The sequence below is a fragment of the Leptinotarsa decemlineata genome, unplaced genomic scaffold (genome assembly GCF_025532065.1).
Source record: "Leptinotarsa decemlineata unplaced genomic scaffold, Ldec_3_MD MMD2_tig00000576_RagTag_RagTag, whole genome shotgun sequence".
NCBI classification, from domain to species: Eukaryota; Metazoa; Arthropoda; class Insecta; order Coleoptera; family Chrysomelidae; genus Leptinotarsa; species Leptinotarsa decemlineata.
In genome coordinates, this window is record NW_027412551.1 from 10618226 (window position 1) to 10645176 (window position 26951).

Genomic DNA, 26951 nt, shown 5'->3' on the forward strand with positions numbered 1-26951 from the left:
CTAACCTGAAATGTCCTGTCTTTCAGGAAAGACCCAATCCACCGGTTGAGGCCCCGTTTAATTTGTGCAGAAGACCTTCGTGCCAAACACGGTCGAAGGCCGATGGCATAGGATATATTTTCTCCAAGATCAATATCATGACACTATCACGTCTTATATAAAAATATTGTCAAATAATTTCATATAGTGAGGAATGATAGACAAAGTTTGCTCAGTTGAAATAAAATTCAGGAACTGTCGAAAACTCCATTTACTTACCTTGACACACAAAGTTATAACGTCTGGCAAACCTACGTATCTCCTCAATAAACTTACTATGTTCAAAAACCTCAATAAGGTGAACACAAGGAAAAATAATATGCTAGTTATTCCCAAACACTCAACTGCACTATACCAACGTTCTTTTTCATATTCTGCACCTAAATTCTATAACACTCTTCCCAAGGAGTTTTGGAACTTCTATTTATACAATTTCAAAAAGAAATTGAAAATCTTACTTCAGTCACTATAAAGTTGCTTTTAAGATGGACCTGTATATGATTATTGTTTACGCTAGGGTTATAAATGAATGTTAATAAGTGTTTACTAAGGTGAAAATATTTTACAAGAATTTAGGCACATATTCATATTTATATTTAGAATTAAATTATTACTTTTTTTTATATTTGAATTATTATTTAAAAATTTAATTTTTATTTGATTTGTACTTTTATATTTTATACTCACACGAATATAAATTGTTCTGGAAATAAGTATTTTTAATTTTATATACGCCAATACTCAAATTTTACTTTTATATTTTTCTATGATTCACTTATATTTTTATAATAGTCTTCTATGATTCACCTATATTTTTCTTTTTTTTTTCGCTAGGTTAAGTTGAAAAGCAGCCTAGGCTGATACTTCACCTTTTCATTGACTCTTAATTATTGTTCTAAATTTTTGTATCTCATTTTTTATATCATGTCGATGAATAAAGACGATTATTATTATTATTTTTATTATTAAATATTCCACTAATTGGCGTACTTTTCACCATTTTCTTCAAATACCAATTTTCACCTAATTTTCCTCAAAAATCAATGAGAAGTGATATTTTTCAAACCTTAACCAAGAAGTAGGTATACCTCTTTTACTACAGAAAATGTCGCAGATTTTATGCACTTCATTTTTGTAAGTCAGTGAAAAAGTAAAAGTCTCAAAGCTTTCCAACTTTATATTATTACCTATCAGGAAATTGTTGAAGAAAATAAAAAAAATCTACTCTCTCACTGGCACCAAAAAAAAATAATCGCATAGTATAAGTATTTGACATTTGTTGTGGTACAAGAGATGCACTTCGGTGGTAGTCAAGATTTTAAAGTAAGTGAAGTGAAAAATAGCATTGAAACAAATCAAGAACAAATATCTGACTGGAAAAAATGTGTTCACTCAACAACATCATCAACAACATCAGCAATCAATACGTACCACATTTCACGAAAATAATGTCTCCTAAATCATCGTGTATCTGATGGAAAAATATGTATTCACAACTTCCCTGTATTTTTACGAAAAAAGGGGTACAATAATGTAATGTAATCTGTATTTCCTCAATAAAAAATCACTTTTTTTCTAAAACACTGCAATATTCGTAATACCATTACAGTACAAATATTATTACCACAAACCTGGTGAATCGAATCCGCTGATATTTAAATAATAATGCATTCAATCCGATTCAGAAAATTGTCTTACTACGATCCCGTTTTTCAAGAAATATGTTCCCCCATCCCAGTCGTGAACTAAAAAAATTGGAGATATTTCCTTTCGGAAAAAGTATATACGAAAACATTTTCAACATAGGAAGTGATATGTGCTGCCATCTTTTACTCGGCAGACGTAATCTGACTTGATGTTCAGGAACAAACATAAAATACTTTAATGACTCACTACTACCGAATCGTTATTACGTTTACTTCGTGCGTAGAGGTCACAATAAGTTTCAGTTACAAAAATTCTGCCCTAGGCTTTGAAACCACCTAATCTTCTCAATTTTTAACAGAATCCTACACTTGAAATGAATAAAAAAAATGCCAGTTCAAAATTCTCAGCTATATTTATAATGAATACCCACAAAGTATATTTATATGCAAACTATTCGATATGTTTGAATTTCATTTCATCAGTTCGGTCTTCCATCATAGAACTTTGTCAACCACCTTCAAACTAACTTTGAATTTTATATTGATACGAGGAATTGGGACATCTGTCATGAGAAAAGTTTTTTCATAACATTGAATTTGACACTGAATTTTGAATTAATAAATTACCGACTCGTGTTAGGAATCACACGTTAAAAGATAAGACCTCATTAATCCTTAGCTCAAATGTAAATGAACTTGGTCAAGAAAATAAAGAACCGTATTCTACAGATTTACTCTCATCCATAGGAATCTTGTATGACTTGAAAAAGGTAAAGTTTTAGGAGGAATCTCCTAAAAGGAGTATTTTTTACTCTCAATCGGAATTGTTATTTTCAAGACTTCACTATTGATAGTACCGTACTTTTTGTTTTTCGAAATAATGTCAAAGATAAATACAACAGAAAGCGACATGAAACGAACGTGTTTCATGTTGGTGTTGTCTCGAAGATCTGGTTGTTGCAATGATTTTTATTTTTTTTAATGTATCTGATATGTCTTCAAAATAGAAATATTAACACGAAGAAACTACTGTTAGAGCTCTGAAAAATAATATTATTGTTATTGAAAAACTCAAACACATTACAACTTCTACGAAAATGTCTCTCTTCACTTGATATGCATCCTTTTGCTTTCCTTTTTATGAAATTCTGTACCAGTTGGAAAAATCACAGGAGGAAATCCTTGCAAATATTTTTCATCCTAATTGTTTTTCACTGCTGATGATAATCGAAACGATTGAGGTCTGGAGGCCTTGGTGACCATTCTTGGAGCCTACCGCGGCCAATCCAACGATTTGAGTAAACAGTTCGCAAATAATTGCGAACCAGTACACTCGGATATGCTAGTGTAGTATCATGCATATAACTTTTCATATTCCTTGTTGCCAAGGGTATATTTTCGAGCAGAATCGGCAGTTGTTGTTGGATGAAGTTAAGGTAGGTTGACCAGTCGTCCGAGCGAGATTAATGGTTCAATGAAGTGGTTACTTGTGATTCCTGCCCATACGTTAACCAAAAGTTAATGTTTGATGTTGTAAATGGATTCGTTTTATGCAAAGAGATTATCATTCGTCCATGAATGATTGTTGTGAAACACAATGTGCGGATTTTGCATAATATTTTAAAGATACTACTGACATAAGATAACACGTCCCTGGATATCTCTGAAAAGTATCGTCTGAACTACTAAGGATATGACAAAAAATCCATTAAAATTCTTCACACAATTTGATGGCAAATATTAAACTGTTAATCAATCTTCTTTGTACTTGTTTCAGGATATTCTTCAATTTCTAGTGGCTTCAACGTCTTTCTTCAGATTTTTTTTTGTCGAACAGTAACAGTTCTCACAAGACTAAGATGAAGATAAGAAAAGGTTTGATTATCGAGCAAAGCACGATTTGGATATCTCTGGTGATGAATGCGTCCCGCTGCTTTCTATTACCGTCGGTTACAGAATACAAGTAATAGGTACATATCTGCCAATTTCAAAAACGTAATAATGAAGAAGATAATCTACTGGAAAACTCTTAGTTGGAGCGTTGGATTTGAATCGCTCGAATTCATTTGGAAAAACGTTCTCAGGAAGATTATTCTACATAAACGCAGTTCACCAGATGAAGAGTTCTTAAGCAGTGAACATTGAAGTGTGCTGACTCGAACCTCAAAACGATGAGCAGCCACATTTCGTCGCCTATTTCTGATATGTACTGCTCATGATGGAATCAAATATGCCAAGTCACTTGAACACCTCCCGTGAAAGTATCTACAGAAAGAGACGATTATCCAACCCTTCTTCGATGTTAGATTAGATTAGATCAGTATAGCTTCGGAAAAAACTTCAAAACAATTATAACAGGCAGAGAGGCATGGAAGGGAGGACCTCCAATAAATGCAGAGATTGCCTGTTACACAGGCGGCTCAAAAACTGAAGAAGGTGTAGGAGCAGGAATCTATATAACTAAACCAAGGACAAAAGTCTCACTAAGCTTAGGTAAAAAAGTGACAATATTCCATGCAGAAACAGCAGCAATACGTCACTGCGCAGAAGAGTTACTAAGGCAAGAGTTTAAGGAAAAGACTATTGCAATATACTCTGATAGCCAAGCAGCTATAAAAGCAATTAGCTCCACGCAGATCAATTCCAAACTGGTTCAGAACTGCCTAGAAGAACTACAAGAACTAGGTAGTCAAAACAAACTGTCATTAGCCTGTGTACCAGGCCACACACGATACAAGGGCAACGAAGAGGTTGATTCATTAGCACGAGAAGGAGCACGACGCTCCCCCATTGGCCCAGAACCCTTTTGTGGTACAGCAAGAGCGCTGCGAAAAATTCGTAACAGCAACTGGAAGGAAAAACAATCTCAAAAATGGTGGAATAAGGCGCCGGGTATGAGACAGGCCAAAGAGTTCATTAAAGAGCCATCGCCAAAATTCACGGAGTACCTACTAAGTCTGAATAGGCGATCAACTAGAGTTCTGGTCGGGCTATTGACGGGACACTGTAGACTCAACAAACACATGAACAACATCGGACTGGCAGACACCGCCCTATGCAGGCTTTGCCAAGAGGATGAGGAAACCTCCGTACACATACTATGCTATTGCGAAGGTCTGTCAAGGATAAGGTTTGCAACATTAGGGGAGGAAAAACCACAACCCTCTCAATATATGGGGAACTTGAGGTCTGGCCTATGGAGCCTATGGACTGGCCTAGACAAGGAACTCTAGAATACATGAGGGCACACACAATAGATCTGCAAAGGTCGCAGTGTAGTGGCTGTTCAGCACAGAAGCCTCATATTAATCTAATCTAATCTTCTTCGATGTTACAGAATATCAAGGTGATGTTAGTCTCCAATCAGGCGGATGTCTCTTTTCTGGATGGAATCCAGCAGCTTCAGGGTATGCTCAGAGGCGGAACTTCATACATGAAAACAATACTCATAAAACATCAAAAGTTGCTGAGGTGGGTACAGTTTACTGGTTTGGAACAGTGTGTTTCAATTTTTTGAGGAGCAGCCTTTGCAATTCCAGCGACATGATTGTGCCAAGACATATTGGTGTCCATTTCAACTTCTAACAAACTTATCGAAGCAGAAAGCGGAATTGTCTGACTTGACATTATTATATCCGGTTCGGGGACATCCATCTTTTTGGAAAAAAACCGATGCCTGAGTTTTCTTGGCATCGAATTGAACCTGGTCACTTCCACCCCAATTCGAAATCACTTCTAGATTCTCATTGAGGTATGCAACCTTCTGCTCCCGATCCAAGTGTGCATCCACAGCCGATGTCCTGGAATCCAAGTGGAATGACGAGACAAGTATGCTGTCGTCAGCGAAGCAATATATTGTATTCTTGGTTTTTTCGAATGAGTCGTTCATCTAAACTTTTACATCACTCAACCGATCGTGATGAAACTTGACATGTATAAGTAATTTTTCATAGATAAGGTTTTTAGGCTATCAATTTTTCTGTAACTCGCCACTAGATGGCGCTGTAGAACAAATTTTTGAAATCACTGTTATATAACACTGCGCACGCCTAAATTCGTTGATTCTGATTCTGTCAAAACATTGGAACAGCAGCGATACAGCAACATAGTGACTAGTATACAATAAAAAGAGGGTTGAAGACAATATGGATCCCCAGGGAACACCAGCGTTAATGGTCAAATTATTCGAGAGGTATCCATCGACGGCCACTTGCAGAAAATGTTCTTCCAACAAGCTGGAGAGCTATACACAAAAATGAACCGATAAGCTATAGCATCGAAGTTTATTCAACAAACCCTGATGCCACATACGGTCAAAGGCTTTAGAAATATCAAGCGCAAGAGCTCTTGACTCTCCAAGTTTCTCGATTGCGTTAATCCAAATATAGGCGACATACTATGAAAGGTCCACTGTTGATCTTTGTTTCAGAAGGTCATATTGATGATCGCTCAAGATGTTGAAGCATATATTTTAGAATATGGTGGTTTACGGCTTCCTCTATGACTTTTGATATCACTGATAGCAAAGCGACTGGTCTATATTTGTTTGGAATATTTTTTTCGCCCTTTTCGGAAATAGGCTGAACGCGGGCAATCTTCCAACAAAAAGTAAAACTCCTTTCTTGTAAGACAGGTCAGAGACTCTGCAAAATACTGGTGCGAGTTCATTGCCACACTTTCCAATTACGATGACGGGCATCAGGAATAGACGACTGGTTGATATGAAGCTGTTTCAAAATTCGCCTGACTAGACGTTGTCAAAAATATAACTCGTCATTGTGGATTGTGGGTGGCGTCTTTCTTTGAAAATCGACTGTGGAGTGGGACGCAAATTGTTCAGCTTCCGACCAGAAGGATCTAGACCTGCTGGGAATGGCAGGCAGTATATTTCTGCTTCTCTGATTGTGAAATTCTTTGCTTTCATTTATTCTAGTTTTGCAGCTGTTTTGAGCATCAACCTAAGTCTGTTTTGAGATTTTTGCGTCACTGCCAGTAAGCGAAATTTTTGGAGGCAACAGCTTCCTCGCAATCTTTGTTGAACCAAGGTTTGCCGTTAGAAGTTCGTTTCATTGAAAAAGGAATATATGCATCTATGGATGGTAGAATATCTTCCGTGGCTTCGAAAGCACAAGTTGATGGATCATTAGAGCTGAAACAAACATCTAGCCAGGAAAAAATTCAGAAACGATCTTGAAGATCCTCACAATCAGCAGATCTGTTATGCCAAACTGTGCGTGACTAGGACTGTTTTCCAACAACAATAATAACGTATTAGGAAACACACGTTGAAAGTTAAGACCTCATTAGTCCTTAGCTCGCACAAGTTTCGATTTCTGAGGGTTGACATTCGAAGGAGTGTAACAGCTAGTTAACGGTAAAACATATTTTGAAACATACATTTTATATTCACTCAACACGGAAATGAGTTTGTTGGGAGACCTTATGGTGTTGTTAGGTTGTTGTTGGTTGTTAGGTATAGATCCAGAAGACTACATATTCTACATCACGATTAGGAATCCTGGTTGGCTCATTTATAATCTGGGGCAGAAAAATATTTTTCAAAAAATATTTTGTTCGATTACTTTCAATTTGCGAAAAAAAAATCAACAAAATATTTTGATTCATTTCCACAGTTACTAGGTTTCGAAAAAAATTATGAAAAATATATCTTACCTCTATTTCTCCGTTACAAACGGTATGCGCATCGCCATTTCAAGATAACTGACAATAGTCAGTGTCACTTGTTGCAACTATAACAATGAACAAAGAGAGTTCTATGATTCGAGAAATGATTCTTGACTCTATGAAAACACGTATGGATCGATAGATAAGGTTTGATGTGAATTCTGCAAACTTGAAAAAATAGTATCAGTTATATACTTTTCCAAATAATCACCTAATTTTCATAATGACTTTTTTATACATCGTATTGATATCCTTTCCAAAATACTTAATGAACAAAGTTGATAGCACGTTTGTGCTGTCCACAGTGATGTCAACTGTCTGGAATATACCTGTACGTGCCTGTTTCTTTTCTGAATATATCATATTCTAACCCTCCATATTGACTCATCATTACCAAATCGTCAAGAAATGGTAGTTGTCCCTTATTTTCTAACTCATACGTGAATTTTATTAATGGACATCTATTATTTGAAATGGAAACAAAGTCGTCAATATTCGATTTTTTGGTATCGAATATCGCGAAAATCTCATCCACATACATTAGCCAAATCCTAGGAAAATACTTCGACTTTTCTTTGGTTTCCATTTCGAATCTACTCATGAACAGGTCTGCCAGGTAGGGGGGACAAGGGGTTTCCCATGGCTGTTTCTTTCTATTGTTCATAAAAGCAACCTTCTACCTGGAACCGATTTTGTTTCATACACAAATCAGTAAAAGAAACAAATTCATCGATTTCGTTATTATTGAAATTATTTTTCTCTAGTAATTCCCTGAGTTAGATTGTAAAATAATAGATAAGGAAAAATTGTAAAATTAATTAAGGTTGGTATACCTGTATGGGTGGTACACCTGGATGGTTTACCTGTATGGGATATCTATATAGCATAACTAGGGTTAGCTTCGCGTTAGTTTCTAGTTTTATTCTTCCTCTTTGAAGATGATCACTTGGTGATCGAAACACGTGTCGATGTGTTAAAAATAACGATTTGGTGTTGGGAAAAAACAGTAATATATATTTATTTTCTCTTCTTTTTGTCTGTTTCAATTGTACTTTGCATGGTGAATAATAATTAGGTATATTAAAATGCCAGCTCGAAAATTCTCAGCTATATTTAAAATAAATACCCAAAAAGTATATTTCTATACTATCTGATATGTTTGACTTTCATATTGATGGATGGAATTGGAATATCTGGTGTGAGAGAAAAGTTTTTCCATAATATTGAATTTGATACTATACTTTTTTCAGGAAACTTAACGGGTAAAATAATATTTGAAACCATGTTTTCATTATACAAGGAACAAAAATTTTTTGTTGCTGTCATTTTAAATGAATCGATTGTTCAAAAAAATATTTTGACTTCTCTAATGTACTATTGGAAACTACATTCGGAAGTTTTAAGAATTCAAATTAATATGCATGAATTTTCAGATGAAAATATGTACAAGAAAATAATTGAAATTATGGATTTTGTATACATCGATTAATCATTTAATATCAATCTTTATAACCATTGACTTGTTTGGAAGTCACTCATATAACTTTTTCGATTGACGCAGGATTTAAACATCTTTCATATTCGATCTGATCAAAAAATCAAATACTAATTTCCTATAATTTTTTATTGGTGTTATGCACACAAGGTGCATTTAATGTGTTAACAAGTGAAACATAGGTTCGTGCTACGTCTTTTCAATATTAACATGAAGTACAATAATAAATATCTCAAAAATCAAAAAATTCAACTGCTTTTCTCATATAGACACGTTGAAAAATTCATCCTTAAATCTCAATGTCTGATTCAATGGTATATCTTTCCCACAGAGCGCTGTGTACTTCTTATTGGGTTTGCGTTTCGAACATTTTGAAGCTGGTTTTCCAATTTTGTATACCGGTTGTCCCAAATAATTACCTCCTGGTCCGTAGTTACAAGCAAGTATTTTGTCATACCACCTTCTGCCTTCCCTCTGTTTTATGTAGAATGAAACGCCACAGCCTATTTCTAGCGTATCTGCCCAAACCAACTGGGTGTAATGTCCTATAGTTTTTTTCCTGAAAAAAAAATAGAATGTGAGATAGGATCCCTATCTATCACAGCTAGGATTTTGAAATGGAAAACACAAGGGAAAAAAGTAGAGGAAATTTCATTATATTCTAGTGAGAAAATGGATATTTGAAATATTCATCTTTATCTGCATTCCACTACTTCCATAGCAAATATCGCGACATATATTTGAATAAATGCAACTGGCATTTATAGTAATGCCCTGACTGTGAAATCTGTTTCAATCCCTCAGCATCTTCATCTATTCTCTGAAAAGCCACCCGAATAAGTGTGAACTGAAACATTTCCCCTTATGAAAACGCCATCAATGAGATCGATAGAAAACTGTCAAGTATCAAAGATGAGCGAGGCTCCCAACTGCAAAACATGTCCTATGAGAACAGTTGAGTCCAGCAATACATTCGTGGTTGAGCCTAGTACCACTGAAGAGACCTATGACGGACCGAAACAGCGCCATCTGGTATTTATTCATCGATGCATTGTTTTGGGGCCCTGGTTTTTAACAAGTCATAAAAATTTGTTGATTCATATTGACTTGTAAACATGAACAATGGTTATCTAGGTGGATCTGGCCTGTTGTATAATAAGACTTGTAAGATATCATTCTTGTCAATTATTTTGTGGTGTTTTAATTGGTGTTTTGATGGGATGTAATGAATATTGAAGAAATATAAACCCTTTCTGTGGGTTTTCACTAATGGAAATGTTCCATTTACTATCAGAATCTAGAATCTGAAGGAATATATAAAAGGCTGTTTTTACAAATTTGAAGTTGAAAAAAACTAATCAATACACTTTATTGTATGATTTTCACTATAAGGGTTTTACAAAAACCGCGACACGTGTTTCGCTTCTTCAAGCATAAACTGAGAGTTACTTCTAAATTATACCATTATATACTATAACCTAGTACCTATTCGTCTACCTGAATAATGAATCTACCTGATAAGGTCAGGTATACCTGAAAGTATACCTGTAAATATACCTAACTATTTTTACCTGCGAATGAACAGATTCAATTTAGTTTCACCGTTTATAAGATGCTGAGAGTTTTTGAATTTGTTTATTTCCATACTCTCCAACAGGTTAAGTTTCAAACCTTTCTTCTGGAAATGGAGGGGTTTGTATTCATGGTTGAACTCATGTCCCTCTGAGATTAAATGACTGGCATATGTGGAATTGATTTTTCCATTCTGAAAACTATATTTGTGTTTCTTTATGCGGGCTTTGACCGCTCTTCCAGTTTGACCTATATGAAACATCGGACATGACCCACACGATAATTTATACACTCCTGATTTTTCTGAAACTGACTTTTTATCTTTGTTATTTTTAATGTGCATGCCTAAGTTGTTGTTAGTTTTGAAAGCAGTATTAACACCTTTGCTGTGCAGAAAATATGAAGTATTTGTAGTGGGTTGGCCTAAGTAGGTTAAGGTTCTATAACTTCTATCCTCTTCTCTTCGAATTGGGTCAACTTCTTTCAAAGCTTGACTGTATAACTTTTTTGATAATAAAGAATGTATCAGACCGCTATTGTAATCATTGTTGACGGCTATTTGCTTTATTATATCAGTTCTTTATTGAAATTCGCTTCTGACAAGGGTACATTTGTCAGTCTGTGGATCATACTGTTGAAAGCTGCTACCTATGCTGATATGGGTGAGTGGACGAATTATGAATGATGATATCTGTATGTGCCGGTTTACGATGAATTGAAAAATCATGTTTGTTGTTAACTTTTGTTAATGTCAAGTCTAAAAAATGTATAGATTCCTCCTGTTCTATTGTAAATGTGATCGAAGGGTGGAGAGAATTGATGAACTTCACGCGAAACACGTGTCGCGGTTTTTCTAAAACCCTTACAGTGAAAATCATACAGTAAACTGTATTGATTAGTTTTTTAATATGGATTTTCATCAAGTATCGGCCAGTTCTATTCAATTTGAAGTTGATTGAATGGTGGGGCTGGATCATCTGGAACTTTCTTCAAAGTGAAGTAGAACCTGGTTCTACTTCGTAGATCCTATTCGATAACTAATCATGAAATTTCATATTATCCTGCTCCATTCTTTGAAAATATAACTTAATAGAGGGGAGAGGGGAAACCCATTGATTGACAAATGAATATACTTGCAAAGTTCATAAATGAAAATACTAGATACAGAAAATATGTCGAGTTTTCTGACATCTCACCCAAAAACATATGTCGCAATAGAGCCACGAAGCTACATGTGCACTAGAGACGAAAATAAGTTCAGGGGAGGACATGACTGTTTTCAAGACCTCAAACATATAGCAGAAGCTATTTACTTCGATCGAAGATATTCGCATTGCTCTTTTAGTTTTATGTGTGGTCCATAACGAATCCTAGGAACTTTGAAGAAGATGATAGTGACATGACTCCGTCTCCAATTTCTGTATTGGGATTAAGACTCCCTCGCAAATGGGTGATTTAGCTCTTATTCTACGAACCACGAGTTCAGTCATGTATGTATGAGACTTCAAGACGCCCGCTTCTACAAGTCGTCGGCAAATAATGAGATTGACCAACCCTTACTGACTGCGTTAGCAATATAGTTTATGTAACATATAAACAATTTGGGTCCCAGGACCAATTCTTGCGGTACCTCGGCTCCAATCTTGAGTCTATCTAACCTATATGACTGCTTTCCTTAAGCAGATACAGTGTGTATAACTGTGACATATTGCTGTCTACGGCAAAAAGAGTCGATAACCATGAATACAGTTTTCCATGATCGCCATCCTATTTCGTTTTGGATATTAGACATTTGTGATCGACACAATCAAATGCCCTGCTCAAATCGCGAAAGATCCCAGCAGGAGTCTCTCTCTCTCTCTTTTCCATATTCCCAGTAAATTTCTCACTGGTAGTAGACTTTTTTTGTTTTAATTCAAACTAGAAAGATGGCAGTATTGCTTTTTATCTTCAGATATGGCAATGTTTTTGGTCTGATGGAGGTCCACACAGCAATGAAAGCTTACGCAGTAGGTAACCATCCTAATTTAACCTTACGTTTTCAAAAAGTCAGTGCTCCATACCATAAAATCTGGTTTGGGCAGAATAGCACGAAGCTACATTTTGCTACAGATCCCTTTAATGAAATGAATTAAAAAAATTGTCTAACTTCCACTGGTTATTTTATTTTTATGACCGGTTTCGGATTTTACCCCATTATCAAGTATAAAACTAACGTGTGAAATATGAAAACTCGGTTATATCGGGAGTTTTTAGGCAAGCTAGGAGGAGAGGTAGTTAAATAAACAATGATGCACACAATAAAATTGAACGCTGCCGCTGGTTGTTAAACTCATGAATTCAAGAGTGGTGACCTACATAAGTCGAAAAGCGACCTGTTGTGATAATTTGATAATAATAATAATCAATTTAGATAACACCTACTTTTTTATTTCTTTTTTTATTCTTTTCAGATGCAAATTTTGTTTTTTAAACTACCGCCATGACCCATTTTCATATTTTTTCAATATGTAAACATTATATAACTTTTTGAAATAGAATTTTCACTTTTCCCTTCAGTACCATATTTTCTGTTGATCTAGATTTATTCATATCTCAGATTAAGGAAGATTAAATACTTGAAAGAATTAAAAAAACATTGACCTATTAAACAAACAAATATCGTTCAAAGAATGGAAATTAGCTTTCATACTTCAAGATTTTTTAAATAATTTGAAAAAAATTATAAATTACAACTGTTTTAGTATTCAGAACTACACTGCATCATGCTAGAAATCGCATATTGAAAAAAACGACCTCGTCAATCCTTAGCTCGAGTAAGTTTCTACTTCTGAGGGTTATCGTTCGTAGGAGGCGATAGCTGTTTGATGGAAAAACAGACTTCATCAGATTCTAACACAGTTTCGAAGATAAAATCCCAAGTTTGAGATTGAAATCAAAATTGGAAATATCGTTTGAGAAATATTTTTTGAGGAGAAGTCAATGTTTTTTCCATTTTTTTGGGATATAACCTTACAGATTCTAAAAAATGAACGAATTTTAATTACTGGGAAATTCACTGAAGTGTAATAAAAATAAAACTGAAATTTTCACCCCAAAAACGTATTTCTGAATATGAACCAGCGAAGAACCCAAATAATCAAAAATTGAAGAGTGCAAACTTTCACGGCCAGAGTTAACTGTATAAAGGCTATTTTCCGAGTTTTTGGCCATGGTCTTCAGGTTTTTATGCCCGACGTTTCGTCTACTGCTGCGGCAGACATTTTCAAAGGCGATGTGGTAACGGCCGCAACACCTGAGTTGGTGCTCTGGTTCTTGTTCCTGTTATATCTAACGCATTTACTAATATTTCTATACTGGGCGCTCTATTTATATCGTTCTTAATTGTATTGTTCCTGTTGGATCCAACGCATTAACTAATATTTCCATACTGGGCGCTCTATTAATATCGTTCTCAATTGTAGTACCCGTTCGTGTTCGTGTACCTCTATGAACAGGTAGCCAGCTTTCAATAATATTTATTGTCTCTTTTTTCTATTGAAATTATCCCTATGCTTTTGAATCTCTATTGCCTCTCTCTATATTCTTGGGTAGTAATTTTGGGTACAATCGAGTATTACTGTGTCTTTGAATGAGATAATGTGGGTACCTTCTTTGTTGAGAGCATGTTGGATCACAGCCGACTTGTCGGTTTGCCGAGGCGACAATTTCTTTTGTGTTCAGAAAGACGGGAACCTATACTTTGTTTCGTGGTTCCAATGTAGGTAGACCGACTAACAGCTACACGAAATCCGGTATACCCCACCACATACTGTTCAAACCTCTCGCCAACCGACTACCATCTTTTCAAGCACTTTGATAACTTCCTCACCGGTAGAACTTTCGTCAATCAGTACCAGGCAAACGCAGCTTTCGTCGACTTCATCGGATATCGAACATTTATAATGACAAGTTTCATAATGACGAAATCAATCGATTTGTGTTCAGAAGAGAAATTTCATCTCGGAATTTCTGGAAAACAGTCAAATCTTGGGAAGGTCATGTCGATGTGAAGGTCATGGTGAATATCTTACAAATTCCAACGTATAATTCCAAACAAAATCTTATGAAGCTTTCGATAAGTTGTTGGGTTGATCCAAACCATCTGACACTCAGCACATACTCTGTGATATTTGAGGAAGCCTATTTGAAATTTTGGCTCCCAACGTGAAGCGAAATCTCCACCTCGAGAATAAGTCTCAGAAGGGACTGTAGCCTTTTGGGGAAAAAAAATTCCATACTTTCTGAAAAGTCTTCATATCCATTTCGATTAATATGACAAATACCTGCAGCCCGTAAACTTACCCTGAGGCGAAGGAATTTGTGACAGCGGGATCGAAATTTGCCACTTCATTAAACCAGTTCATGATCGATTTTTTTATGCCACTCCTCAAATCAAAATCGGACGATGTACTGCTCCACCATCCTAAGTTTTGTCCTACATAGTTGTATTCAGCTGAAAGTAATGAATTGCAATCAGGAACTTGAATCAAATATAATACAATAATATTTTTTGTCGATGATTCCGAAAAGAAGAATGAAAAACAATACATCTTGGTGTTGAAAGTGAACTGTCAGATGAGATACAAAACAGCAATATTTCACCTCATGGCAGTCTCATTATATTGTTCGCCCTCCAACTTGGATTTACTTAATATTTTGCATGATTCCCGTGTTGGGAACAATTGTGTACTGTCTTACCTAGGTTGTTTTTCTATTACCCTATGTATATGTCCTCAATGACAATAAAAACTGAAAAAAATTGAAATCTTATTGAGTTGGAGTTATTTCCTGAATCCGTGTTCCACAAGTCCCAAAAATGTCACCGGAAAACGAGTCACCATCTGAAGTATGGTATCGTAGTAAACAAACACCCTGTATATATTTGTTGTTGCTTACCTGTTCTTCTGCAAACATCGTGTTTCAAAGGTTTTCCATTACAGGCGTTGGCCCAACAATGAGCGATGAATTCCAGCTCTTTGTTGTAACTCTGAAATAGAATGGCATCAAATAAATAAGTACTTGATGTACTCCAGTGCGGACTATTATCGTTGAAAACTGAAATATCTTATGATAGGTATAACTCATGAGAGTGTACCATGAGAGTGTACTAGCTTTGATGGCACTGATCATCTGTAATGGCTTCCCACACCAGAACAATAACACTGTATTTCGACGCGCATTCTACAACCCAAGTTAACCTCAATATGGTATGACTGAATTAGTTTCAGTTATCTCCTGATCTGTTCAAAAATCTGTTTTTCCGTTAACCAGCTGTCGCACCCCTACGAACAACAACCCTCAGAAGTAGAAACTTGTGCGAGCTAAGGATTAACGAGGTCTTACCTTTAAACCACCGACCAACACGGCAGTCAATTCGAGTGAGTGAACAAATCACCCACGCCGAACCGCTTGGCTACCGACTGACCGACCATAATAGAATAGAACAGAAATTCATTCATACTGAACAACAAACAGTTTTTTTTAAAGTTCCTCAAATTTAGTATTCATTGAGTACCATTGACACGTTAGAATCGATATAAAATATAACAATATAAAACAATAAATAATAAAATGACCGTAAAAAGAATTCAGACACATTTGGGCAATCGAAGGAGTTGTCCCTTTGTAATGCTGAATAGTTCTAGTTCACAGTTCATCACATTTTGTTAACGGTTTCGAGACATTGTTGAAGAGGAGACAAATTGTTTGAGACACGATGTTACGGGTCAAAAACTCACAACGAGCTTTTTAATGGTTGCAGGATAATCACCCTGTATTTCGAATATGAAGGCTGATTATTTATCAACTGATTCAAATTTATAGACAACCAACTTCTCTTTGAAATCATTGTACAATGGGTCATATATCTAACGGGCGCTTTATCGGCCATTGTCGATTTAAAATATACCATTCGCTTAAACAGCTTATCACCCTAATTTCATATGAATTGTTTTTCAATTCGTTTTTCTGAACAGGCTTTTTCAAGTAAGGAATTGGCGAGCGATTGTAAAAGATTTCGACTGATGTACCTAGGTAGATTAGTGCTGGTTTTCTGTTTCGTAGTGAGAATGCGATTTTGTTTATTTTCCTTTAGGGATATCTAGCTTCTCATAGAGTTTTCGTGCATTTGGTTATAAATGCGAAAACGTGTTTCAAGATTTGTTTTTTTTTGGATTTGGGAAAACTGTAAACAGCACTTGTGTTCGATTGATCACGCGGAAAATCTTTAACATGAAGCCTACATAACATCTCAAGGCTTTTTATATATACCACAAAGAAAAGGTCTGACTACCAATACAAACAAGTTGGGCTATTAAGACGGTTCTGGAGACCTCTGTATCCTGGGACTTATCCTGGAATTGGTGGCATAAAGATAAGTTTTATGTTTGTATCGTCTCCAACATCGATAGTCAGGTCCTGTACATTTAGATTCTCTTGTTGCTTCCACAAGCAATCGTTCAAGCGAAATCGTATTGGGCATTACCCTATTTGAAGATAAAACAACGACTGACAGTTATTTATAGTGTTTTCTTTAAATTTATAATTGATTTTATTGAAGTCATGAAGTTCCATTAAGTGGATTGTTGAAAATTACGATATATTTGGAAAAGTATGTTAGCCGAAATATAGATCTATACGGAGGTATAAAATTAAGTGTTACAAAATTTGATATTAAAAATATCGCCATGAGTTCACAACAATAATTTATGTGAATATTGACATTCCTAATAACTTTTTGCTGGGTCGAAATAAATTGTCTCTGAACCATTTTATTTTGTTCATTTCATAAATTTTGTTGTAACCATAACTGGAAATTTGATAACGGCACATCGCCTATCTGAATTTGGTTGTATGGTATTCTCGCTTATACAAATTCACTGTTTCGTGATTTATTTTGTGAGTTAAGTATTTTACATGAACTACTGATTGGTTTAAATCACGTGGCGCTCATTTTTTTTCTTTCTCCAATTATGACTCACGCCCACTCTCTGAGTTAGTCGGCGACCGATCAGTGGTTGAGCTCCTGGAAACCGTATAAAATAGGTAGTAGAAGCCGCGTGGTAATAGATTGTCTGGTCTTCTCGGTCTTACGTCAGGTACAATAAAATCAATAGCATAGAGAATTACGGGTAGTTTCAGTTCTCTTACAATGTTAAAAACAAAATTTACTTCCGAGGACTCACGGCGGTCTTTCAATGATTGCATATTAAATTTTTGTAATTGGCTAGAATACGATATAGATGATGGCCAGTCATTGTGTTTTCTAAAAAAAAAGGGTTCTTAATAAGCGTTTCTAATCTTTTTCTATAGTATCAGAATATAAAAATGTTTTTGGATTCCAAATGACACAACTATATAACAGCTTAGAACGAACAGTGGAGTTAAAGAGTAACAATCTAGTATCGTGATTGAATTCACGGCTAGATCTTAAGACAAAATGGGTGACTTCCTTCGTGTGAAACTCATTACTGAAAAGTAAGCACATTATTAACATCATTTTGAAGCATATCAGAATCTTTTTTGTTTTCGATCCTTCTAAAATGTTTGAGTTTATCGGCATATAGGAGAAATTGAGATTGCCCGATATACCGAAAAACGTCATTAACAAATAACTCGAAAAGGGGAGGTCCCAAAATCGAGCCCTGCGGAACTCCCGAAGTAGCGGTGAATTCGAACGAAAATACGAGGTTGAACTGTACAAACTGTATTCTGTCAGATAGATAGCAGTGAAAGAAATCAAGTGTGTTGTCTGTGAAACCGAATGCTTTTAATTTAAGGATCAAAACCTCGTGGTTAACTCTGTCGAATGCCTTGGTCAAGTCAGTGTATGTAACGTCTGTTTGATAGCCATTTTTAGTCCATCCGTAACAAAGTTACTAAATGTCCATAAATCAGCAATGGTAGATTCATTACGAATAGAGTCATGCTGTTGGTCCACGTGATTGTATACTCGATTATATATGACCCCTTCAAATATCTTCGATAAAGCTGGTAAGACTGTTATGGGTCTGTAGTTTCTTAGATTGTTCATATTGCCACTTTTGTATGGGGGTAACTCTGCCAATTTTTTCAGAGAAAAATTGAATATCGAAGTCAGTGGTTGCTTTAACAAGTCACAGTAAGCCTTGGAAAAGTAGTGTGGAATGCCATCGATTCCAATGGCTGCTTGATGCTATCTCGTTTAAGGAAACGTGCGTCAAAAAACATTATTTTTGAAAAAAAAAACTTTTTGTAGAGAAAGTCAGTGTTTTATCGACTTTTTTGGGGATTTTCAACTTCCACAATCTGAAAAATATGGAAGTTATAATGGGAAGCTTTATAAAGGTGGGGCTGTGAAAATTTTCAAATTGCAGAAAAAAGCTCTTAGAATAATTACTAGTTCTGGTTATAGGGATCATTGTCTACCTCTGTTTTTGAAATTGAGAATAATACCATCACCCACATTATTTTTGTACAACGTTCCCATAGAAATTCATAAAAAAATCAACTTTATTAATCAAGCAATCAAACCTTCATCAGACATCAGACATTGTAACAAATTTCGAACAAACCGCTATCATTTGAGTGAATCACAAAAGAACACACTGAATTTCAACCTCTACAACTATCTTCCCGATAGTTTCAAAATTCTCAGTATGTCCAAATTCAAAAAGCAATGAAAAATTATCTTTTGAGTTTTTGCTTCTATTCTGTCGAAAAATACGTGAATCATTTCAAATGTTTGTAATGTCAACATACATACTCAATTTTGTTCCTATATTTCTGTATTTGTTTTTTTCGTTTGTTTTTATAATATTTTGATTGTTAACAAATTACTTTCATGCAATTTTTTGAATTGCTACAAACATTTTATTATGTAACATGGTGAAATAAATTATCTTATTTTATCTTATCTTACAGGTGTAGAAAGGGCAATCTTTTCAGTTCATCCCGATAGGTTACTGCGTAAAATCAAAGTATTTTTTACAAAGAAAAATGTTTCATTTATCAGTACCTTGTCGTATTGAATACTTTCGCCTATATGTAATTTTCCACTATAATTTCTATATTTTTCAGAGAGTGGAAAGTGAAAATACGCAAGAAAGGTCGATACAAAACATTATTTTTGTTCTGGTATGGAAACCTATTTTCAGTTGATTCATTTTCAAAAATCCAGATTTTACCTACCAAGCAGGTAGAGCGATCTTTGTCTTTCTAATGAAAAGATTTCTTTCTATACGTGGCAACCCATTAAAGAAACCATAATATTTGTCATGGCAACAACCTGTAGTATATAATAAATCTATAAAAAACAATTTTTTCAATATATTTTTTGTTTTCGATCACTCACCAGAGCATTCATGTTGGCAGCAGGAGGTGATAAGTGTTGACCTGATGCAATTTCATTTCTCAAATTATTATGAAGGTCCAAAATAAATTGTCTGTCATCATCTGTTAATTCGATGTATTTGAACTCTGAACCGCAGAGAGGGCCGGCGTCACATTTCTGCAGAGAAAAACGTGGAATAAATAAACAGAAATTGGTTAGATATAAAAAAAAATCAAATGCAATTCTTCAATAATTTGATGGATGATGGAGAACTTAAACTTTTTTATGCGTTTTACCACTTTTATTAATAATAATAAAAATAATAATGATTTATTATTCACCATAACATAAAATATCCTTCAGATTAGGTACAGATTCAGATTTAACGAGGTAAATAAATGGATTATGCTTGGTCTCAACACCAATTCTTCCACATAAATTACAACGAAAATTATTAAACATTGTAGCTATAGTTACACCAGGATGTAAATATAATTCAAATATGATTAAGGAAATATTTTATAAAAAATCTGATTTCATTGCTTCTCAAACAAATGTTTTTTGGCATTTTTTGAAAGTGAATTGAAGTAGAGAAATCGGGAACATCCAGGAGATGTCCATGAAGAGATATCTGGTAGGTAAATGACCTTTAAAAATATATGATGGAATCGGCTGATACTTGACGAAAATTCATAACTTACGTATTCTTTAAGCACGTTATGGCGTGTCTTAATGGCGTGTCTTAATAACTGAGTTATTAAGACACGCCATAAGGATGCCATTGTATGGCGAAACACGTGTTGCGTTTTTGTAAAACTGTCTAGTGAAAATCACACAATAAAGTGTTTTTAGAATACGTTAAACCTTTCGAAAATTTTATTGTGTACGGGAATATGGATCATATTTTTTGTCCGAAGATTGACGTTGGCAACTAACGTTACTGCAGTTTCGTCGTAGAAGGACATTTTCAAACTCATACATTAAACTCCAATGTATTTGTGATATGTACCGCTCTTGGTGGAATCAAATGTGCCAAGTCACTTGAACACTTTCCGTGAATATATATATTGAAGAGAGACAAATCTCCAACATTTTTTCGATGTTCGGAAATTTTTAAAAATACTAGCACCAAACTTGTCAGTTATGCTGATGATTCCAATCTTGTCTCTTGACTGTCATATGAATTTGGAAAGCGATGTATTGAATATTGCTTCTACATCCTCAACATATTTCATTCAAAATGAACTTCCTTTAAATACAGCCAAAACTAATTGTATAGTTTTCAGAACAGTTAATACTTCCATCATTATTCCAGAGTATGTGAACATGGGCCCTGAAAAGTTGAATTCTTCATCATGCACAAAAATGTTAGGGGTCTATCTAGATGACAAATTAAACTTTGACGTTCATATTGAGCATCTTGCAAAAAAACTGGCCAGCAAATGTTATGCAATTAGAATTTTGAGAAGTCACTGCTGCACTAAAAACAGCATACTATGGAATCGTATATCCTTTCCTCAAATACGGAGTTATGTTCTGGGGTGGAAGCACTAACTTGGAATGCATTTTCATTATGCAAAAACGTATAATAAAGAATATGCTTAACATGAACTTAACAGACTCCTGTCGTGGAATTTTCAAAAGTAATAAATTACTTACTTTATATGGAATCTATATTTATGTTTGAATTATTTTCGTTTATGACAACAAAGAAAAATTCATTATTCATAAAAACATTCACGAGTACTATACTAGGAACAAATCGAACCTCGTTCTTCCTAAACATAGACTAAGAAATACAGAAAGAGGTCCATGCTATATGGCCATCAAACTATACAATCATTTACCACTGACAATCAGAAAGAAGAAGGTAGACGGCATACTTTCAAAATTCTAGTTTTCGATTTGTTGTGTAACATGGATCCGTATTCGATGCAAGAATTTTTTATGGTAACTTCATGACGATTGCAGAAAACAGAAGGATAGATTTCAGTATTGGCAATCAAAATATAGACATGATATATGGGAGAGTATACTTTCATTTCATTATATTTTGATATCTATATATTTTAGACAAATGCGTTTATATCTGTGACACTTATCTTATTATTTTTTTACTATTTTTTTTTCAATATTGAGTTATACTGAAATGTACTCCCACAAATTTATAAACTGTGATAATCTTTGTTTTTCTTTTGTTGTATTTTAGTTATATATTTATAGCTTAGTCCGGCCGTACACGGACCACATATTTGCAGTTGAGGCAACCACAACATTGTGGTCACGTTGACTGCACTATAAACCGCACATGCAGTTGAGGCAACTGACATCAGAAATTGAATGCTGTGAGACCAATATGAGAAAAAGTACACCACGGTGTACGCGGTTGGGTACGACTGCAAGTTTGTGGTTAGTGTACGGTGGATGCCGCGATGACATCTCGGCGGAGATCAGCAGCAAGTTGACAGCAGACGTCAGTTTTTACTTTTGTGAACGTCCGTGTACGTGTAGTACAGTATTTCTTATGGGCGGCTTGAGTTCGCTGGAACGCGACTGCAATTGTGTGGTCGATCCGTCCGCAAAATGTGGCTCGTGTACGGGCGCTCTTACTGACTTAAGTTTTCATGTGTTCAATTTGAAAACTTCAATAAATCTATCTATCTATCTATCAAGGTTCCACGTCTTCATTCAGGTGGATGGCTCTTTTCTGGATGGAATCAAGCAAATTCAGGGTATGTTTGGGGGCAGAGCTCTATACATGAGAACAATACTCCAAAGAAGGTCTAATCGGAGCTTTGTAAATCATCAAAAGTTGTTGAGGTATATATAGTTTTCTGGTTCGGAACAGTGTTCCAAGCTTTCGATAAGCAGCCTTTGCAATTCCAGCGACGTGATTGTGTTAAGACATATCATTGGTGTCCATTTTAGCCCCCAACAAACTTATGGAAGCAGAGAGCGGAATTGTCAGATCTGACATTGCCATATCTGGTTCGGAGACATTTATCATTTCAGAGAAAACCAATGCATGGGTTTGAATGGAACCTGGTTACTTTCACCCAAATTCGTAATCACTTCTAGATCCTCATTAAGATGTGCAACCTTGCTGCCGGTGAAGATTTGCCTCAGTAGCCGATGTCCTGGAATCCAAATGGAATGACGAGCCAACTGTGTTGTCGTCAGAGTAGGCAAATCTCCTACTCGTCAGCAAAGTTTTTTTCCAATGAGTCGTTGATATGCAATGAAAAGAGGGCTGGAGACAATACGGATCTCTAGGGAATAAATACCAGTGTTGATGGTGTATATTTTCGAGAGATATCCATCGGCGGCCACTTGCAGGGAACGTTCTTTTAGAAACCTGAAGAGCCATATACCAAAATGATCCGACAAGCCATAGCATCAAAGTTTGGCCAGCAAATCCTCATGCCGCACACGGTCAAAGGCCTTAGAAATATCAAGCGCAACAGCTCTTCACCATGTTTTTCGATTGCGTTATACCAAATAATGGTGACATATGATAGAAGTACGCCTGTTGATCTTTGTTTCCGAAAGCCATATTGATGATCCCTCAAGATGTTGAAGCCTTTCAAATATTTGAGGATATGGTGGATTACGACTTACTCCATGATTTTTTATATCACTGACAGTAAAGCGACTGGTCTATAGCTACTTGGAAGACTTTTGTTGCCCTTTTTGGGAATAGGCTGTACGCGATCAATTTTCCAACAAGAAGGAAAGACCCCTTTTTTGTAATACAGGTTGAAAAGTCTGCAAAATACTGGTGCGAGTTCATTTGCGCACTTTTCAAGTACGATGAGGAGCACTTTATCAGGTCCAGACGCCTTGGTAACATTCAGTTGTTTCAAAATTCGCCATACTAGACGCTGTCGAAAGGTAATTTTCAGCATTATGGATTCTTTTGTTGGAATAGTAAGTAGTGCCTTTTCCAGATAATAGACTGTGGAGTGGGACCCAAAGTGTTCAGCTGGTAGATTTGCTTTTTCTATAGCTATTGTTGCAATTCAACCATCAGCTTGTGTTAGTGGTGGAATCGTGGATTTTGTGAAGTTCTGATTGACAGCTTTAGCTACCGACCAGAATGACCTAGACCCATTAGGATTGGCAAGCAGTTTATCCCTAATTCTCTGATTGTGAAGTTCTTTGCTTTCATTCAGCCTAAGTTCGCAGCTATTCTTGCCCATACGTCAACGGAAAGTTGGTGTTTGGTGTTGAAAATGGGTTTATGTTATGAAGAGATTTTCATTCGCTAATTAATCATTGTTGTGAAACAGAATATGCGATTCAAATTGCGGATTTTGCATATTTTTAAGTACCACTGACGAAAGATAATACTTCTCTGATAGTATCTGAACTGTCTAGCAATCTTCGTCGTACTTGTACTTGTTTCAGGAAGTTCTTTAATTTTCGGTGCCACCACTACTTTAATTTCAGCAATCCTTATGCTTTGATGTTTTCCTTCAGATTTTCCTATCCGGGAAGTACTAGATTCCACAAGACTGAGATTGAGATTGAAAACGGTTCGACTATCGGGCAAAACACGATTTGGATATATCTGGTTATAAATGCGACCAGCTGCTTTCTATTTCCGTCGGTTATGCCGTATAAGTAATTCTCGTACATATTTGCCAATCACAAAAACGTAATAATAAAAAAGATGATTCAAAAGCGAATAGATTTGAATGATATACATTTATAAGACACAAGCTTTCACCCGCGGCTTTGGTCGCATTTATAACTTTAAATAAGTGTCAGTACGATAGAAATAAATCAATATGAGAACTTCAATTTAATACTTGACTGGTATTATCAATTCTGAAAAATTATTACATACAATGAGGTTTCGAAAATTTATAGTATACTTTATTGAATTGCTACAACAAATGTTGAAATGTATTTCACTGTACCTAACAAAAATAAATAATTTTCAGTTCTTACAATTCAAAAAGATGACATGTAGATTAATAATTTAAAATGTTTTTGTAGACTATGTTATAAGTTTTTCCTAACCTAACCTAACCTAACATGAATTTCACTAGTTCGGACTTCCATTGTCTACTATATAAAATGATTTAAAATCTCTGAAACAACTAAAAAAGAAGAATTGAAAATGAATAGCTGAAAGTAACAATTATATTAAGCAAAATAAACCTAAAATGAAATAACAGTGGTAAGAGTAAAAATAGAACAATTGAATAAATAAAAAAAATAAAGAGATGAAAAAAGAAAATAAAAATAAGAAGTGGAGAAATTCCAAGTCACGTTAGTTCACGACGTTTCGATTGTTAATATCTACAATCAGTCATCATCCGAAGACGGTAACGTAAAAATATAAATAAAAAGTGGAATCTCTTCACTTTTTATTTATATTTTCTTTTTTCATTTCTTTATTTCTTTTTCATTTATTCAATTGTTCTATTTTTACTTGTATTTTATTTCACTATTATCTCATTTCAGGTTTATTTTGCTTGATATAATTGTTCATTTCAGCTATTCATTTTTAATTCTTCTTTTTTAGTTGTTTCAGGGATTTCAAATCATTTTATATAATAGACAATGGGAGTCCGAACATCATGAAACATTGTCAATCACCTTCAAACTAACCTAACATAACATAACCTAACCTAACCTAACCTAACCTAACCTAACCTAACCTAACCTAACCTAACCTAACTTAACCTAACCGAACCTAACCTAACCTAACCTAACCTAACCTAACCTAACCTAACCTAACCTAACCTAACCTAACATAAACTAACGTAACTTCACTACTGGAATGCTAGATGACCTTAAAGTAGCTAGATTTTGAGATTTTTTGACGAACAATTTTTTTATCTCAAATATATTTTTTATAAAAAGTGTCCTATGTTACTTCTAATACCTCCAAGAATGTGTGTACAAAATTTCATGATGATCAGTTGAGTAGTTTTCGCGTGGAACCGTAACAAACAAACTTACATTCGCATTTATAATATTAAGTAGGAAGTAGGATAGTAGAGATGTCAGATATAAAAAGCAGGTGACACATTTCCGGGCAACTAGATTTATTGCGTATTGAATCAAAAGCTGAAGTGAAATTGAATTTAATACAGTTCTTCCATAATTTTTGGACAATACAAAGGTTTTGATATCTTGTCTCAGAATCGTCATGTTACAGTAAAAACTCTCTTGTACATAATTGAACGAGGAATTCAAAAATGATTTACACTTGTTAATGACCGAAAGCATGCTACTGTTTAGAAGACGTGAACAGCGGAGAATTACTGCTTTCTACATTTACAAGGCTTCTGTCGTCTTTCGACAGAAGCCTTGTATTGTGGTGTCCAACCTCATTACATGAGGTTGGACACCACAATATTATTTTTAATACAGGGTTCCAGGCAGAATGATATTTTCGAAAGAATTCTATGTTCGATCACCTCCAATTCGTGGCATTTGCGGAAATAGAAATCATCAAAATAGTTTGCTTAATTTCCTCAGTTACGGAGTTTTTAGAAAGATAATAAATAAAATCTTACCTCTTTTTCTCTGTTACATACAGTATGCGCCGATCCATTACAAGAAAACTGACAATACTTATTGTCACTTGCTGCAACTATAACAATGAACAAAGATAGTTCTATTATTCGTGAACTCATTCTTGACTCCATAAAAACACGTATGGATCTGTGCGAACTGTAAATAAATTTATACCCAAACAATGAGAATGGTCGTTATCAAAGGTAATTACGAATGAAACGTTCAATGCTTCTAACAATTCTTCCGTGATTCAAACCTATGATAAACTCGTGTATGAACTGATAAACAAGGTTCGATGTAAATTCTGCAAACTCGAAGGTGAAGTATCGGTTATATACTTCTTCAAATAATTATCCAATTTTTATAATGACTTTCCTATATCGTATTGATATTATATCCTTTCCAGAATACTTATTAAACAACAATGTACCTAGTTAAAATAGGTGAATTATTTGTTTCCATGTCATATCATGAATCAACCATGTAAATAATTTTCCAGGAACTTGAACATAATGAATTGTAATGAATCATGTGGCTTGGAGTCTAAAATACATCGTTATAGATAAGAATTTCGTGAAGTATCAGGAAAACATTTCATTTCATTAGGTCTAGAAAATCAACTCACCTG

General features: G+C 35.0%; 1 protein-coding gene across 2 annotated transcripts; it reads right to left on the bottom strand.

Annotated features, from left to right (window-relative positions):
* Nucleotides 1–8975: 8975 nt before the first annotated feature.
* On the bottom strand, nucleotides 8976–26632 carry LOC111512289 (venom allergen 5). 2 transcript variants are annotated; one of them, XM_023168405.2, is made up of 5 exons: nucleotides 26323–26630; nucleotides 19811–19966; nucleotides 15376–15466; nucleotides 14782–14932; nucleotides 8976–9424 (listed from the first exon to the last, which is right to left on the bottom strand). In XM_023168405.2, exons 1-5 carry the CDS (start codon nucleotides 26452–26454, stop codon nucleotides 9127–9129), a joined length of 828 nt encoding a protein of 275 aa, XP_023024173.2. In that variant the 5' UTR covers nucleotides 26455–26630; the 3' UTR covers nucleotides 8976–9126. The 2 variants fall into 2 exon arrangements, with proteins under 2 accessions (XP_023024173.2, XP_074030524.1); XM_074174423.1 differs by lacking the exon at nucleotides 19811–19966 and having other exon boundaries at nucleotides 26323–26632.
* Nucleotides 26633–26951: the final 319 nt, after the last annotated feature.